Source organism: Microtus oregoni, unplaced genomic scaffold (genome assembly GCF_018167655.1).
Source record: "Microtus oregoni isolate MIOR12 unplaced genomic scaffold, Mior012 000007F_ref0000211, whole genome shotgun sequence".
Lineage (NCBI taxonomy): Eukaryota > Metazoa > Chordata > Mammalia > Rodentia > Cricetidae > Microtus > Microtus oregoni.
Genome location: NW_024543066.1, coordinates 24,868,113 through 24,884,183, shown reverse-complemented (window position 1 = coordinate 24,884,183; position 16,071 = coordinate 24,868,113). Strand labels below are relative to the sequence as shown.

The window sequence follows — 16,071 nt, the reverse complement described above, 5'->3', positions numbered from 1 at the left end:
TTTTGAGGCATTTGGCCCCTAACACCTTTACCCCATCTTTGGGTGTAAAATAACTGTGAAGTTTAGTTCACTGTGTCAGACAACCCACTCAGCCACTCACGTATGCAGGATCTAAACCATAAATGCGCTGCCACCCTGCCGCGCCCCCTGCTGGTCAAGACGTGGAGTGGGCTGTTCACCATTCTCTGCAGAACTGCTTGCTCTGTCCTCCTCACCTGTTTCCTTATACGATCGAGTGAGCATGTGCAAGCAGAGGACAGCTAAGTTTAAGCTCATCCGTGTCCCTCTTGCTGCTGCCTCCAAATTTGCAGTTGTTTTGACCTTATTTTGTCTCTTTAATACTTGTGCTGCCCAGCTTTCAAAATAGCATCATCATATAGATAGCCTTTATATATATATATATATATATATATATATATATATATATATATATATATAATATCAGTTCTCAGGATCGGCCACTAGAAAAAGGCAAATATTTGGTATTCAAATTTTTCTGAGCTTTTTAGTTCAGGTACTCGGTTGCTTCCAGAGACTGGTAAATTCTTTCTTACTTTCCAGTTTTAAATGGGAATCAGGCTAGAGAGATGGTTCATTGGTCAAGCACACTGGTTGCTCTTGCAGAGGATCCAGGTTTGATAGCAGCCCACAGCCACCTGTATAGCCAGTTCTGAGGGATCCAGTACGCTCCAAAGACACAGGCCTACATTCAGGCAAAACACCCAGATACATAAAATAGTGATAATAATTTTTATAAAGGTAAAATTAACTCTACAAGGGTGGGATCACTTTGGTCTCTGCTAAAAACGAAACTTATTACGTAGCCTTGGCTGGCCTGAACTCCCTGTGTAGACCAGGCTGACCTTGAATTAGAAGAAGTCTGCCTGTCTCTGCCTCCCAAGGGCTGAGGTGAGAGGCTTGTACCACCACATCCAGGAGCTGATCCCTTTTTTAGGGTGAAGTCCAAGCACTGGTGAGGAACTGAACTGACTCCATCCTATACTTGTGTCCCTGCGCACAGTACTCACTTTGGCGGGGGAGGATGTTTGTGTTTTATGAGCTTCTCTACTGTAGACCCTGGATCTGCCTCATCCTCTCCCCTCTACGATGGGACAGGCCTTCCCAGGCTGCTGCCTTTGCTGTCTGAGCCTGCTGAACTGCTGCTGCTCTGCCGCTCAAGGTCCTGAAGCTGGGATTCATAGCGTTTCATTTCCGCTGTGATCCAGTCTAGCCTGTTCTTCCACTGTGGCCTGAGCCTCCCCCAGCTCCGGTTTGACAAGCAAGGGACACAGAAGCTTAAAGACCACATTGGATCCACCCAGCAAGGCCAGTTCCCTCTTCACAATACTATCTTCTGTTAGCTGTGCCTCAGGCTTCAGCCTTCCTGACGTGGGTTTGCTCACGTCCCTTCCATAGCTGGAGGTGTTTCTCCACTTCCCCCAGCAGCTTCTTTCGGATCAGCTCTGCCTGACAGAGGTGAAAGCCTCCTGGGGGTGGGTCGCTGGGTTTCAGGCTCTAAGGCACCCGAGCGCTCCCTTTCGGCCCTTCAGGAAGGGCAGCACTTCTATTGGCAGCCATTTAAGGCATCACAGCCTCTCCTCAAGATTTGCCACTCCCTAGGAAGACCCAGATCCTCCCACCCAAACCTTCTCATTTAACATCTTTGAAAACTAGTGCCTCCTGGAGCCGGCAGCAGGGGCTCAAGTATCGACTCTCCAGACTCTCAGAGCCTCAGGACCACCTTTCAAGGAAGGGTCCATAAACCACTCAAATGTCAGAGCTGTACCTCTTCATTTTTAACTGTGAAAGTTAAGAGTGAAAACTCCGCCCTTGGTTGGTGAACGGAAGCAGGCTGCAACTGCTAGCTGCCACGCTACAGAGTCCATCTTTAAAGGGAAAGGCAGCAAACAGCTTAGCGGGCTGATGTGGAGATGAGTCCTGGGGAGCAGAACAAACAGGGATAGGGATGGCAGAGGGGCTGTCCTAAAATGTCACGTTTAATTGAGACAGAGGAAAGACTGTAGTTAGAAGGCCCACACCTGGCGGGTCAGAGGGCTGGAGATAGTGCAGCGCAGCCAGAGTCACGGCAGTGGCGGAGGGATATTGTACAGCGCAGCGAGTCATGGTGGTGGCGGAGCAGTCAAGTCTGTGAGAAGCAATCAGGAACCATACCAAAAAAAAAATCCATTGTGAAAAAGAACAAGAGCAATAGAGATGGCTCAGGGGTTAAGAGCACTGGCGACCCTTGGAGAGGACTAGAGTTCAAATATCAGCAGTAATTTTCAGGCAACTCAACTTCCTGGAACTCCAGCTCCAGAGTACGTGTCTCACTTCCCTCCTCTGTCTAGATGAGGTCACGCCAGACACATACAAATAAAATCTAATAAAGAATGAGAAGGAAATGACGCTAAGAATACAAAGGTCAAGGAGATAGCCAGCATTCTGAAGGACGTTCTGGATGGATGGAGAACGAGTGGACTGGGGTGTAGTAGGAGCTGAGGGGCTGCGTTCCTGCCACCCAGCTCCTGGCCGCCTGGTTAGCTTATGCCCCAAAATAACAACACACAAACTGTATTCATATAAACACTGCTTGGCCCATTTTTATTAATGCGTGTAGCACCACGAGATGCACTTACCAGGAAGATTCTAGCCTACGTCCATCCTGGGTCGGAGCTTCATCTTCTGCCTCAGAGAGGAGAGCAATGGAGTCTGAGCTCACTTCCTCTTCCTCCCAGCATTCTGTTCTGTTTACTCCACCCACCTATGTTCTAACCTATCAGGCCAAGCAGTTTCTTATTAATTAACGAATGAAAGCAACAGATTGATATGACACTCCCACATCACTGGGGGAGGAGGGTTTATCTTCCCAGATTAGGAAGGAATCGAAGAGGCTGGCATTTGAGAGCCTAGGGAAAATTTGTGTACTTAAGAAGCTGGCAAAAATCTACATAGGGAGTAGAAAAAGACAAGTTCTCCTGAGTAAATTGGGAGCGTGGGGACCATGGGAGAGGGTAGGAGGGGAGGGGAGAGGAAGGGAGGTGAATGGAGAAAAACATATAGCTCAATAAAAACAACTGAAAAGGAGAAGTTGGCAAAGACCAGGCAGTGGTGACACACGCCTTTTATCCTAGCACTTTGGAGGCAGAGGCAGGAGGATCTCTGGTCTGCAGAGTGAGTCCCAGGACAGCCAGGGCAACAAAGAGAAACCCTGTCTCCAACAAACAAACAGAAAAAAGCTGGTAAAGAACCAAATGACAGAAAACATGGTGGCAGCGAGCTTGGTGGCGGGCATCCAGTCTGCAGGCAGATGCTTTACCTCAGCTGGGGACCCTTTCCTGAGACTGGCTTAGCATTTCAGCACAGATATTCAGCTCAGGAATAGCTGTGCTGGATGGTAATGGTCCATATAGTCTATCTTTGTCTTTTGGTAGGAAAATCTCTACATCCTAATAAAGCTTGTGTTGGAGGCGACGTACTTCAGAGTTGGTGCTGAGGGGCTGGTGCAGCGTTGGAGTGGCCCGTGGCCAGCGCTGCTCTTCAGTCATAGGAAGGTGACCTGCTGGTCAGCAAACAAGGTAGTTAACAAGGGGCTTGGTGCCCGATGGGAGAAAAGCAATGCCCAGTGCTACAGACTTCTGTGACATGGATTCTTTTAATTACTGAAGGCAGTACAAACTGATAAAACTTATAAAAATTTAGAAATACGTTTTTAGGCCATGAAAATGTATCTATCTTTTGACTCAATGGACCCATTAGTGGAATTTTATACAAAGAAGACCAAGAACAGAATAAAGCTCTAAGGACATAAATGTGCTGTCGTCATAGCAACAAGCTGAAACCACCCACATGACCACAGAAAAGGGGCTGGGTCAGTAGCTGGCTCACTCCCACTGCAAACGCAGTGACTTCAGGGCGGCCCATTCTCACCCTCAGTGGAGACAGGCCACTGCCTGGTGGATATGGACTGTCATCATGGTAAAGTGGTTTCCTTACATTTTATGTCATGCCTCCACACACATAAGATATGTGATGAGATGCAGAAAACAGATGGCTCAAATATTGAGAATATGCAGGGTGAGGTTCTGATGTGTTTCCTTTTATCTTTCTAGGCACACTGTGTGATGTGACCACACTGCTTCAGGGGCTGGGTGCTCTGTTCACACTGTGGTGTGAGCACACTGCTCCAGAGGCTGGGGGCTCTGTTCACACTAGTGTGAGCACATCACTCCAGAGGCTGGGTGCTCTGTTCACACTAGTGTGAGCACACTGCTCCAGAGGCTGGGGGCTCTGTTCACACTAGTGTGAGCACACTGCTGCAGAGGCTGGGTGCTCTGTTCACACTAGTGTGAGCACACTGCTCCAGGGGCTGGGTGCTCTGTTCACACTATGGTATGAGCACACCGCTCCAGAGGCTGGGTGCTCTGTTCACACTATGGTATGAGCACATCACTCCAGAGGCTGGGGGCTCTGTTCACACTAGTGTGAGCACACTGCTCCAGAGGCTGGGTGTGTCTATACTAAAGTCAAGGAAAGAGTAGTGATGCGTTTCCCTTTTATTTATTTTCCCAAGTACTATGTGTGCATCTTCAGAAATAAAATATACAACCCTAAAGTCCAGTTCAAGACAGGAATTCTGTCCAAAGCTTCTGAGTCAGAGACTGAAATACGTCTAGTTTTAAGGGTTATTTGTGTGTCTATTGACACTGGGCTACTCCCTCATCTGAAACAATCATCAGTATGAGGTATAAGTGGTTATGCCTAACATAAAGAACTAGTTATTTAAAATAGTGGTTTTTTTTCCTTTTTTACAGCCTTGGTAAAGGGCCTATGGGTTTGTAGACTAATTAACTTTGCCATCGGCGTTTTGCAGAGTCTTGGGACCGGCTCCTTTCGAGTGCTCTAACAGTTTAATGGCCTTGTCGGAGTTGTCAATGTTCCTCAGCAGAGTCTCCAGACGCCGCTTAATTTTCTTCTGATCTTCAAGGGCGCAACCAATTACAATCGATTGAAATTTTTGGTCAACTGGACCAGGTGGCACCTCAGATGAGCAGGCACTGTAGAGTGACATTAAGTGACTCTTGGCGTTTCCCAGGTCGTCCAGGAACTTATTCACCACCTCATCTATAATCTTCGTGGCATGCTTCAAGGATTCCTCCTGCTGGGGGTTCCGAATTGTCTCCACCGAGACCTCGACAGTGAGGGTCCGTCCCATCAGGCGGTTTGCAGTCAGATTCAGCTCCTCTCTTTCTCCTAAACACGAAACATCGGTCAGTAGGAGACAGAAACTTCGCACATCTGCAAAGCCAAAGTAGGCACGTGGCTACCTTGATTTTGTATTAGACACGTCTTTGAAAATTTTAAAGCTTAAAAACCAAAAATAGGTCTGGCTGTGGTGGCAACGCCTTTAATCCCAGCACTCGGGAGGCAGAGGCAGGCAGATCTCTGTGAGTTTGAGACCAGCCTGGTCTATAGAGTGAGTTCCAGAAAAGGCTCCAAAGCTACACAGAGAAACCCTGTCTTGAAAAACCATAAATAAATAAATGAATGAATCAAACAAAAAACAAAACAAAACCAAAAAAAAGAAAAAACCACCACCACCAACAACAAAATACTACAGCATACAAGATTAACTGAGGAAGTGCCCAATGACAGAGCTAGGTCACAAAATGTCTTTCCCTGGAAGTCTTTCCACAGCAGGGGCAGCTATCATCCCAAGTCTGTCCACACATTTGGCAGAGGCATTTATAGCTGGGATGGAAATCGAGTGATTTCAGAGCAAGCAGAGTTTAGCTGGGAGAAAGGCTAGGGCTCGAGATGGGGCACAGCGGGGGCTTGGTGTGCACATCCAATTCTATGCTCTGGTCTGTTGGAACACAGCACACACTATTGCCCTTGCGCTCCAGAGCAAGCCCTGCCCTTCTCCCTGCAGACAGACTCGAGCTGGCCCTGGGTGTGCGAGTCTTTGCCAGCGACAGGGAGCTGTGGTGACCATGGACTCTGGTAACATTTCAAGATTTACACAAAACCGGCAACAACTCCTTTCTTTCCCAGATCCAGAACTCCCTAATGCATGGACTAGGAAGGACCCACTGCGGACAGACAGCATTATGGGTCTGGAGTTCAACTGCTCACATCCCCAGCTCTCTAGCCCACTGTACTCAGTGACCCACTCCTCCCTGGCTGCCATACTGCTCAGAGGACCACGGCAGGACATTTTACTCTAATTCCTTTGCCCGTCACACGTCAGACCACCTCACCAAGTCTCCACCTCCACCTCGCTCCTCCGCTCCTCCACCGTTGCCCTCCCCGCAGTGGAAAGCACTGTGGGTCTGAGGAAGGCTGCCTGACTCGCCTGCCCTTCTGGAGCTGGCAGACTGGGGTGGGGGTGGGGAGTACACGGAGACAATGACCACGGCCAGCAGCCCAAGGGCTGCAGCTGCTCTCTAGCTGCGGTTAACACTGAACTGGGGAGCAGGCGCACCCCAACTCAGCCGAGCGTTGGCTCGCGTTCATCAGATGCCCTAGAGGTAGGCGGCGCCCCTCCGTGGAAACGGCTCTCACCGTCACTAATCTGCCTCATGTCCTGGCTGTTCTGGATGCTGTGGATCATCTCCAGAAGAATTTCTTTCTCTTGCTCAACAGCAGTAGCCGCGTCTCTCAAAGCTTCAACCCTGTGTGGATTGGCAAAGCAAAACAGGTGTCAGGGCGACAGTGTCCTTCCTATCATTTTCCCTCAGCTGCCACCTAAATCAGGTCAAGTTTAAAGGACAGTAAGAAAGCTTTGCAAAAAGGCCTGACTGCGAAAATGCATCGCTGGGCATGGTGGTGCGCGCCGTTAATCCCAGCACTCAGGAGGCAGAAACAGGTGGATCGCATGAGTTTGAGGCCAGCCTGGTCTATAAGAGCTAGTTCCAGGACAGTCAGACTATGCAGAGAAACTGGGGGAGGGGGGTGTGTGTGGAGGTGGGGGGGTGGAGTTGGGGTGGTGAGCACTACTAAAAAATAAATTGTAGGGGGCTGGAGAGATGGCTCAGTGGTTAAGAGCACTGACTGCTCTTCCGGAGGTCCTGAGTTCAATTCCCAGCAACCACATGGTGGCTCTCAACCATCTGTAACGAGATCTGGCGCCCTCTTCTGGCCTTCAGGCATGGAGGCTGAACACTGTGTACATAATAAATAAATCTTTAAAAAAAATAAAATAAAATAAAAATAAATTGTAACAGGGTTCCAAAGACGGGGCTAGAGCTTGTAGCAATACTCCTGACTCAGTAGTGGGGCAGCAAGCACGAGTCACTCCCTCAGGCTCCTCTGAGGGCTGGGCTCCTATTTCCTTCCCCAGGGTGACCTGAGAGACTAAGGTCACTTATGTGGACTTGTTCTTTTAAAAGCTGTCTATTGCCGGGCGGTGGTGGCGCACGCCTTTAATCCCAGCACTCGGGAGGCAGAGGCAGGCGGATCTCTGTGAGTTCGAGTCCAGCCTGATCTACAAGAGCTAGTTCCAGGACAGGAACCAAAAGCTACGGAGAAACCCTGTCTGGGGGGGGGGGGGGGGAAGCTGTCTATTTGCATTGTAAATCTATACCCACTTCTGTTTTTCACCTGACTCTTCAGAACCACTTGGCTCCTGGGTCTCGGCACTGCACTCTGTGTCACATGTGGATCTGCCTGGTTCTCTCCGCTCTGGCCACTCGTGTGCACATGGAGTCTGCATGCTCAAGACATGAACTCCTTATTGGCCATAGACATGGAAGTCATTTGCCCTGCGAGCTTTGTTCGGGATAGCCTCACTGAACCGATACTTCTCCCATTCCCCCTCCCCCCCAAATAAACTCTATTACCCAGGGTGCCCTGTGCTGTTTCAGCCTCAAGCACCTGGGATCCCTGCATGTTTAGCCTACTAGTTAAGAGTGCCTCTATATGTCAAGAAAGGTTTGTTGTTGGTCCGTGTGCCTGAGTGTCTTAGCTGCAGGCATGGAAGCGCACTGTGTATGTGCAGTGTCCGCAGAACAGGAGGGCTTCGAGTCCCCTGGAACTGGAGTGATGGGTGGTTATGATGGGTGCTGGGAACCAACTCCTACCCTCTACCCTAGCACCCAGTGCTCTTAACCACTGAGTCATCTCTTCAGCCTCTTGTTTTAGTTTTTTGAGACATGGTTTCACTATGTAACTCAGACTGCTTTCCTGCTTCTGACTCCTGAGTGCCAGGGGGAGAGCCTTTTGAAGGGACGGATTCATCTCTTGTGGCTTTGCCTTGTGGTTTATCCTCTTCGAGTTCTAAGTGCTTTTCTCACATCCCATGTTCTATTTATAGTTTTACCTCCCTGGTATTTATTTCTTTAGGTCACTAGAATACACTTGGGCGTTAGGCAATAACCAAACTGCCATTTTCCTGAGAATTCTTTACTCCACATCCCATGTGACCTATAGGAAATGCGCCATCAATATGCTCGCTGCCCCCGCCAGCTGCTTTTCAACATCCTGGGCTTCGTACGGTGCAGTAACTGGTAGAACGGCCTCCTCCCAAATCTTCTCTAAAGATGATGTCGCTATTTAGATACCTTTCCTCCTCCACATAAACTGTATGTCTGATTTCTTGAAAATACGGGGCAGTTGGACATTCCTTTGACAGCGTAGTTTAATTTGCATCCATTTGTCTATGTCAGTTTTGTATGTGACTAGCTTTGAAATATTCTTCTCAGCCGGCTTATAGATTTCGGAGTGTTCCAGAAACCTTGCGGACATTGCTGCAGATTGTTTTAATTATAATTTTAGCCGATGGGCTGGAGAGATGGCTCAGTGGTTAAGAGCATTGCCTGCTCTTCCAAAGGTCCTGAGTTCAATTCCCAGCAACCACATGGTGGCTCACAACCATCTGTAATGAGGTCTGGTGCCCTCTTCTGGCCTGCAGACATACACACAGACAGAATATTGTATACATAATAAATAAATATTTAAAAAAAAAAATAATTTTAGCCGATTATTACTGGCTCGAGACATGCTGTTTTAGGGTCAGCTTACAACCGGCAACACTGATTGTATTAAATTTTGCTGGCTGACCTGTCACTTCCATCATTTCTTCTGAGTTAATGATCATACCGTGGAGGAAATAAAAGAATTTATGTCTCTCATCCAGTTGTTTTTTTAAGGTCTTTTGGTACTATAGTAGACAGTGCGGTGATGATATTTGTGTTTTTCCCCAAATTTAAAGGGAAAGCCTCTCTAAGATTTCGATGTAAAACCCTGATCATACAATCATATTACAGAACACTTCAACCGCTACCTCCGCCAGCTACACACACACACACACACACACACACACACTTCACATACAGGTGAGCAAACCCCCATGACTCAGAACTAGGGCGCTGACTCATGAAAAGCAAGAGAGAAACATTGCACAGATTTACGTTTCCTATTTCCAGCTCACTTTCTTATGGATTACCGTGACGACATTTCCAGCTTTTGTAGAGAAACAGTAATAGCTGACCCCAGAACGCAAGGCCACGGACAGGCGTTCCAAGCCAGATCACTCGTGGAAGCGGCCAACGAGGGAACAATGTCACCAGCCTTTTATTAGCACACACCAACCCATGACCTCCCATTCTCATCCCGTCCACATGTCACCCACCTGTCAAACCCCAGAATAGCTCTACGAGGCGTTCCACTTCCAGCGTGGCTCTAAGAGCCGGTCAAAGCAGGCAAGCACTGTACGGACAAGTCCGGCTGAAACCAAACAACGTAAGGCGCTGCTGGTACGCAACAGGCTTCCTCCAGCCCCGCTGCATGACGGCACGTCCTCCGGCAGATAAATGAGAGCCCGGTAGGTATGAGAGAGGCCCAGCTGGCACAAATGGGAACTGTTTATAATTAGAAACTCTAATTATGACTCCAGCGTTTGGAGAAATGAGGCACACTCTGAAAGCCCGAATTCCATTTCAACACTCGTGCCTGTGTTAAATGTGACTGAGGGATGGACGTTGTGCTAAAAAGGGGTTCGTTTACAGTAATCAGGTACAGCCCTTAGCACGTGGAGATAATTAAACAGATTAAAAAGGAAACATCTTGGGGGACACACCCTTCACCTGTGGATGAGAAGCTACTGAGAGCTAGGGATGAGGACCTGAGTTGAGAATGCACTTAGAATTGTGAAACCTTGAGTTTGCTCTCCCGAAGAGAGAAAGAGACTGATTGATTGATACAGTGATTGAGGGGGGTTTTCCCCCTGAACGTTCTTTATACACAGCAGAAACTGCCAGGACGGCATATATACCTACATATCCATTTATCATGGCCGTACTTCTGCCATGCCTCCTTCCTACGACATTCTTCATGATACTCAGGATCTTTTTTAAAATTCTGTCTCCCTTGTGCTGGAACTGTTCACAGCTGCCCCTGAAGGAAATCAACACTTCCCTTGGCACCTCTCTTAGTAGGGGTTTCTATTGATGTGACAGGTCAGCATCAGCAAGAGCAACATGGGGAGGAAAGGGTTTAGTCTGCTAACTCTTCATCACTGAAGGATGCCTGGGTGCTCAAACCCGGCAGGATCCTGGAGGCAGGAGGTGATGCAGAGCTCACAAAAAATGCTGTTCACTGGTTTGTTCCCTCAGGGATTTCTCAGTCTTTCTTATAAAACCCAGAAGCCCCAGTCCAGGCGTGGGCACCACTCACAATAGGCTGGCTTCTTCTGTGCCTATCACTAATTTAAAAAAACCAAACCCACAGCAGTGGTTCTCAACCTGTGGGTGGCGACCCCTTGGTGTGGGGGAGGTAGGATGACTTTTTCTCAGACCAACAGAAAACAGAGATATTTACAGTACTGCTTATAACAGTAGCAAAGTTACAGTTACGAAGCAGCAACGAAAATAATTTTATGGTGGGGGGGTCACCACCACACGAGGCTACATAGTTAGTAAGCTGAGAATTACTGTCCCGCAAGGCTTTGATCTTATGGAGGGATTTTCTCTACTGAGGGTCCCTGGTCCCAAATGACTCTAGCTCGTGTCAGTCAGGCTGACTTTACAACTAGCCAGGCCAGCACTGCCCATCTGCTTCCCCCTCAGCCTCTTCCTTTTGAGATAGGACCCCCTGTATCCCAAGCTGGCTTCTACATCCCGAGTGCTGGCATCACAGACACACGCCGATGCCTGGTTTATGGGTACTAGGGATGGAACCAGGGCCTTCGTGTGCACTAGGCCAGCAGTCCTCACTGCTCGGCTTGTTTAAATTAGGTTTGCACTGCTTATCCACTATTGAATTTTGTCTATGTAGCTTTTCCGTTAGTCTGAGGTTAGTGACTAAACCTTAAATACTGCCTGCCTCCCTTCCTTTCGTGTCTTAAGTAGCTAAGATAGACAGAGATAAATATTCAATCTTAATAAACTCTTGTGGGGATTCTCCTCTTGTCGGCAAGAGGCATTTCTGTGTGGACTGGGATCCAGGGAGCAGCTACATGTCCAAATTGGGGAAGGAAGCAGCGTCCCATCAGAGCGGACTGGGCAGCACCTCTGGAAAGCTGCACTCAGAGCAGGCTTCGGCAAAGACATCGTGGTAAGGATTTTCGTGAGCATAAAACTGGAGCATCCTCACCTGGTCCCCTGCCCCAGGCATCTCATGAGCCTGCAGTGGAGGTGTCAGTGTAAACTGGAGGGCGTGTGCAGGCAGGCGTCACTGGCTCACGAAACTGACCGCTGGGAGCTACCACCCAAACTGTGTGAGGAACCGCTGCTGACTTGGCCGAAATTTCCTCACCCAGGGCACCAGGGATAAGGAGCCCTTGGGTGTGGCCGACCAAAGCAGGAGCAGAGTTTGACGCGCTAACTGGCAGCGCTGGCTGAAAACTCCAGCAGGAGCCAAACGCTATGTATGACGTCAGCACACGAGATTCGCGGTGCCTATTCTAGACTTACTGTCACGGACACAAGCTCATTTGCTTAACACGTGTGTTTCCATAACAGGGAAACGGCAAGCGTTCACATCCGTGGGTTTATGGGGCTTTTTCTTCCACAACAAGTTCTTAAACTCCCAGACAAAGCTCCATGTGAGACCCTGGCTTCTGCTGTAATTCCTGATACTGCCAGTAAGGTTCTGTCACCAAAATGTCACATTTCGTTCACTGGCGGCACCACTCACCGGTACGTTAGCCTTACGGCAAGGCACCTAGTCCCTCAGTTTCTTCTTCTTTTCACCCCACACAGGTTTCATGTATCCCAGGCTGGCCCAGAACTCACTACATAGCCCAGGATGACCTTGAACTTCTGGTCCTCTTGTCTCTAAGATTGGGACTATGGGCGTGCACTACCATGCTGGCTTTCTGAAGCCAGGTATCAAACGCAGAGTTCTGAACATGCTAGACAAGCATCCTAGCAACTAAGCTCCCTCCCAGCCTGGAGTTCTCACAGCCGAGAGATAATAACCTCCTCCTCCTCCTTCTCCTCCTCGAGGGTTTTAGAAGTTTCAAATTACAAGGCATATGAAGTGTTCTTTCAAATTACACACTATTACTCCACATTAAATATGGTGTTGACTAGCTACGTAAGTCTGGGAACACTGAGACTGCCTAACAGGAACCTTAAGCAGTAAGAAACCAAAGCAAGGGAATGGAGCGGTTCCCTGGCCCCTGAGGCAACCGCCATTTCCTGCCTGGGTGGCCTGGGAAGGAACTACTCACTATGGGATCGGTTTTGGGAAATGTATGAACAGCCAATTTCCCAGTCCTACCTCCTATCCATTCTCCCTCTGCCAATCTCCAAAACCCAGCCCTTGGACAGCTTCTTTATCATCCACAGCTTCTAGAAGCTACTCAATACTCAGCATGTGCTGGGTGTTCAATATTTACTGAATTAAATGCTAAAGTGATTTTCTTCTCTTTAGTAAAAGCGCATTCTTATGCCTACTGGACAGTTTGAAAGATGATATATTCAACACTAGGGCACCTGGTGTTTGATCTGAGCAGCCCATCTTCCCGTGTTCAAACGTGAAGCCCACAGCTCTTGACTGCAACTCGGTGTTTGAATCTGAGCCTCAATTTCTCATCTGTAGAATACAGATAATGGTAACTCCCTCCGAGACGTGAGGCCTAGCAAGCAGATAGATGTATTGTTTATAAGCTAGGGTAAGCACTGCAAAGTACCTAGTCAGGTACTTAGCCACGACAAGTGCAGAATCCCATAGCGCTGGTTGCCAAGATCAAGAAAGGACAGGGTTAGCTCTTTAGAGGGGCTGTAGAAGACAGACTTTTTTTTACTGTCACAAAGCATAGTTAGTGTTATAAACCATTAGATAGAAACGGCAATCTGGTAAAGCAGGGCTGAACACTTCAAAGCATTTCCGGCATCCCTGAGGTCAGTTCATCCTCCAGGACACAAAGCCTTTGGGGTGGTTTCAGTTCACTAGGGAAAAGTGCCTTTCACTGTCTACAGAGTCCACACAACGGAAGGGAAAAGTCAAACGAAGCTACAAGAGCACTGAACAGCACCAAACCACTGCCTTACTCACGCACGGACTCTAAGGAAGCTAGCAGAGGGAACTCACACAAGCTTCATCTTTTCTCCATCATCCACATTTAAAACTCTAACTTTTAATTGTGTAGTGCTCTGTGGCACGGTCAAGGTGCCTTCTAATAAAGGACCCTACCCCTTGAGCCATTAAGGACACATGAATCCAACTCCCCGCTCAGTGCAACCGTTAAGTAACAGAACTAATCGCTTATGTGCAATACTCAGAATTCCTTTTACATTAATCGAATGTTACATTTGAATGCAACACCTCTCAAAACCAAGGCTTCCAGGAGTCCCCCCCCCCCGCCTCCAGCACTTGGGAGGCATTAATTCAGGTTTCAGGACAATGACTCAGCTTCAAGAAGAGCAACAAGTTCCAGAACCCTTTCAAGGAAGGAAAAAAGAAATCTGAGCGGCTGAGAATATACTGTCAAAGTTCAGTGCCTACTTCCTAGAGGGAAGCATTCCCCTCTCTTCAGAAGAGAAGGGCTTTAAAGCTGAGGCCCCTTTGCCTCACTCTGGGTTGGGGACATATGGTTCAGCCTTCTCTTGTGGCTACGCAGGAAATTGTGGGAAATGTCTCACCTGGTTTTGCTTCTAAAAGTAGTAATAATAATGCCTCGCTTGTAGTTTTCTGCACAAACACTTCAGTGTGTTTGGTGGACAAATGGAGGGAGATAAAGAAAGGTACCCAAGACTCAAGAGTTTGGCTCATACTCTTTTGCTTATGCAGAACCTGGAGAAAATTGGGAACAACACATTCGCAGTCCCAGGAGAGTCGAGGTGCCCTGATAAGGGTTTCATTGAACAATACCCGCACACAACCAAAACTTGCACAACTTTGGAGGCGTTACCGTTTCCAGCAGATACGTAAGGTTTCAAATTGTTACAGGCAACAAAGTGTTTGCAGCATTTGCTAGTATTCAATATTTTACTACGAGGCTGATCCCGTGATTGAACCTTAGGCAGACCGAGTATGACTCCTGCCTATCGTGTTCTCAGGCCTGTGGCTGCCACTTCTAAGGTGTCACTACCAGTATCTTCTAAATGCACAACAGATACGGACAGACTGCGGAGGGCACTGCACGTGGTTAGAACGAAAAAAAGACCGTGTCCAACTCTGGCACCCCCTGCGGCCCCTGGTGGATCTAATTCTCACTGGCCGTGGAAGGGGCAGTCTGGAATTTTCCTTACTCTTGTGTTACTATGATATGGTTTGGGGTAAAGAAACTTACTACAATGGGGGGGGGGGGGGGTTGCAGGACCAACACTAAACTGCTGCCTCCCTCCAAGGAGCATTACTGACAACTTGAAAGTTAAAGGTAGCGGGGACCACACAGAAGGTTCCGGAAGTTGGGAAGGCCGCGCTCGCCGGGGAAGGGGAGCCGGAGCGCCCCCCCCCCCCCCCCCCCCGCCCGTCCTCACCTGAGCTCCAGCTGGTCCAGGCTCTCCAGCAGGCGGCTGGAACGATCGGCCATGGACGAGGAGCGACAGAAGCGACCCTCGTGGGCCTTGGCGCTGATCTTCGCCTGGGCCATGAGCTCCGGGGGTCCGCGGCGTCCGCGGGCAGCAGTGGCGCGGGCCGCACGTCGCCGTCACCGAGGGCGCCGCTGACGCGGACGGCACCGCCCCCCGAGGCCGCGCGGCCAAACAAGGGCAGGCGCGGGCGCAGCTGCCGGCACGCGGGTGGGGAGGACCCTGTCCCGGAGCCCGTCCCAGTCTCCCACCCGGCTGCTTGCTCGCCGGTGGCTTTTGCTGTTTCTCCCCGCACCCACAATTCCCAGCAAGGACAAAAATCGTACAGCCTGTGACGTGGGAAAAGGTCCCCTTGTGGAACCTTAGACAATTAATTCAGTCTCTACTTGCCCGACCTGTCCGGTTACCAGGCAGGCTCCTAAGAGGACAGGACAGCCTGGACAACACGGTGCTCCAAATAAGGAGAAGCCCAGTGCATTCCTACTGTCTCACCTTCCTAATGAGAGATTATTTTACACCCAACTTACTGAAATCCTCTGTGAATAATATTCACCAGGCTCCCGTGTGAGAAGCTGTGAATGTCAGTCAGAGATGGAGCAGGGTTGAAATACAAAGCCGTGTCTAGTTAAAGTTGTGTTTTGTCCTCTCAATGCACAAGGCACAGAAAATGAGAAACTTGAAACTGATTTACAACCATTAGTCAGACTCAAGGCCATTCGATTACTGAACAGAGTCAGGGCCCTTTAAGAACGGCTGACTTCCAGACCCCCACCCCATTTTAACTATTAAGGAACAGTGGATTATCTGGCTTCATTAAACACTGTCATTTCACGACACAGACATGAATGCCTTGTAAGCGAGCTCTTCTGGACGCTGACAAAGGATCATGTCTCCGGCCAGAGTGAGTTCAGGGCTAGGCTGGGTAGTTTTGACAAGAGCCCAAAGTCTCATAAAGAAAAAGGGGTTGCAGACATAGGTCAGTGGTACAGCATCTGCCTCTGTTCTAGGTTAGTAACTAAGCATGGCAGATGCAACGGTTTGAATGAGATGTCTCTCATGCTCTCTTCCTCGATCCTCAGTCTGTGGCTGTTTGGGT

The 16,071-nt window shown here is 48.9% G+C and overlaps 1 protein-coding gene across 1 annotated transcript; it reads right to left on the bottom strand.

The window, feature by feature from the left end:
* Window positions 1-3,641: 3,641 nt before the first annotated feature.
* Window positions 3,642-15,260, bottom strand: Bag2 (BAG cochaperone 2). The gene is made up of 3 exons (XM_041656000.1): window positions 14,925-15,260; window positions 6,562-6,671; window positions 3,642-5,250 (listed from the first exon to the last, which is right to left on the bottom strand). The coding sequence occupies exons 1-3, from the start codon at window positions 15,035-15,037 to the stop codon at window positions 4,841-4,843; spliced, it is 633 nt and encodes a 210-aa protein (XP_041511934.1). The 5' UTR covers window positions 15,038-15,260; the 3' UTR covers window positions 3,642-4,840.
* Between the last annotated feature and the right edge of the window lie 811 nt (window positions 15,261-16,071).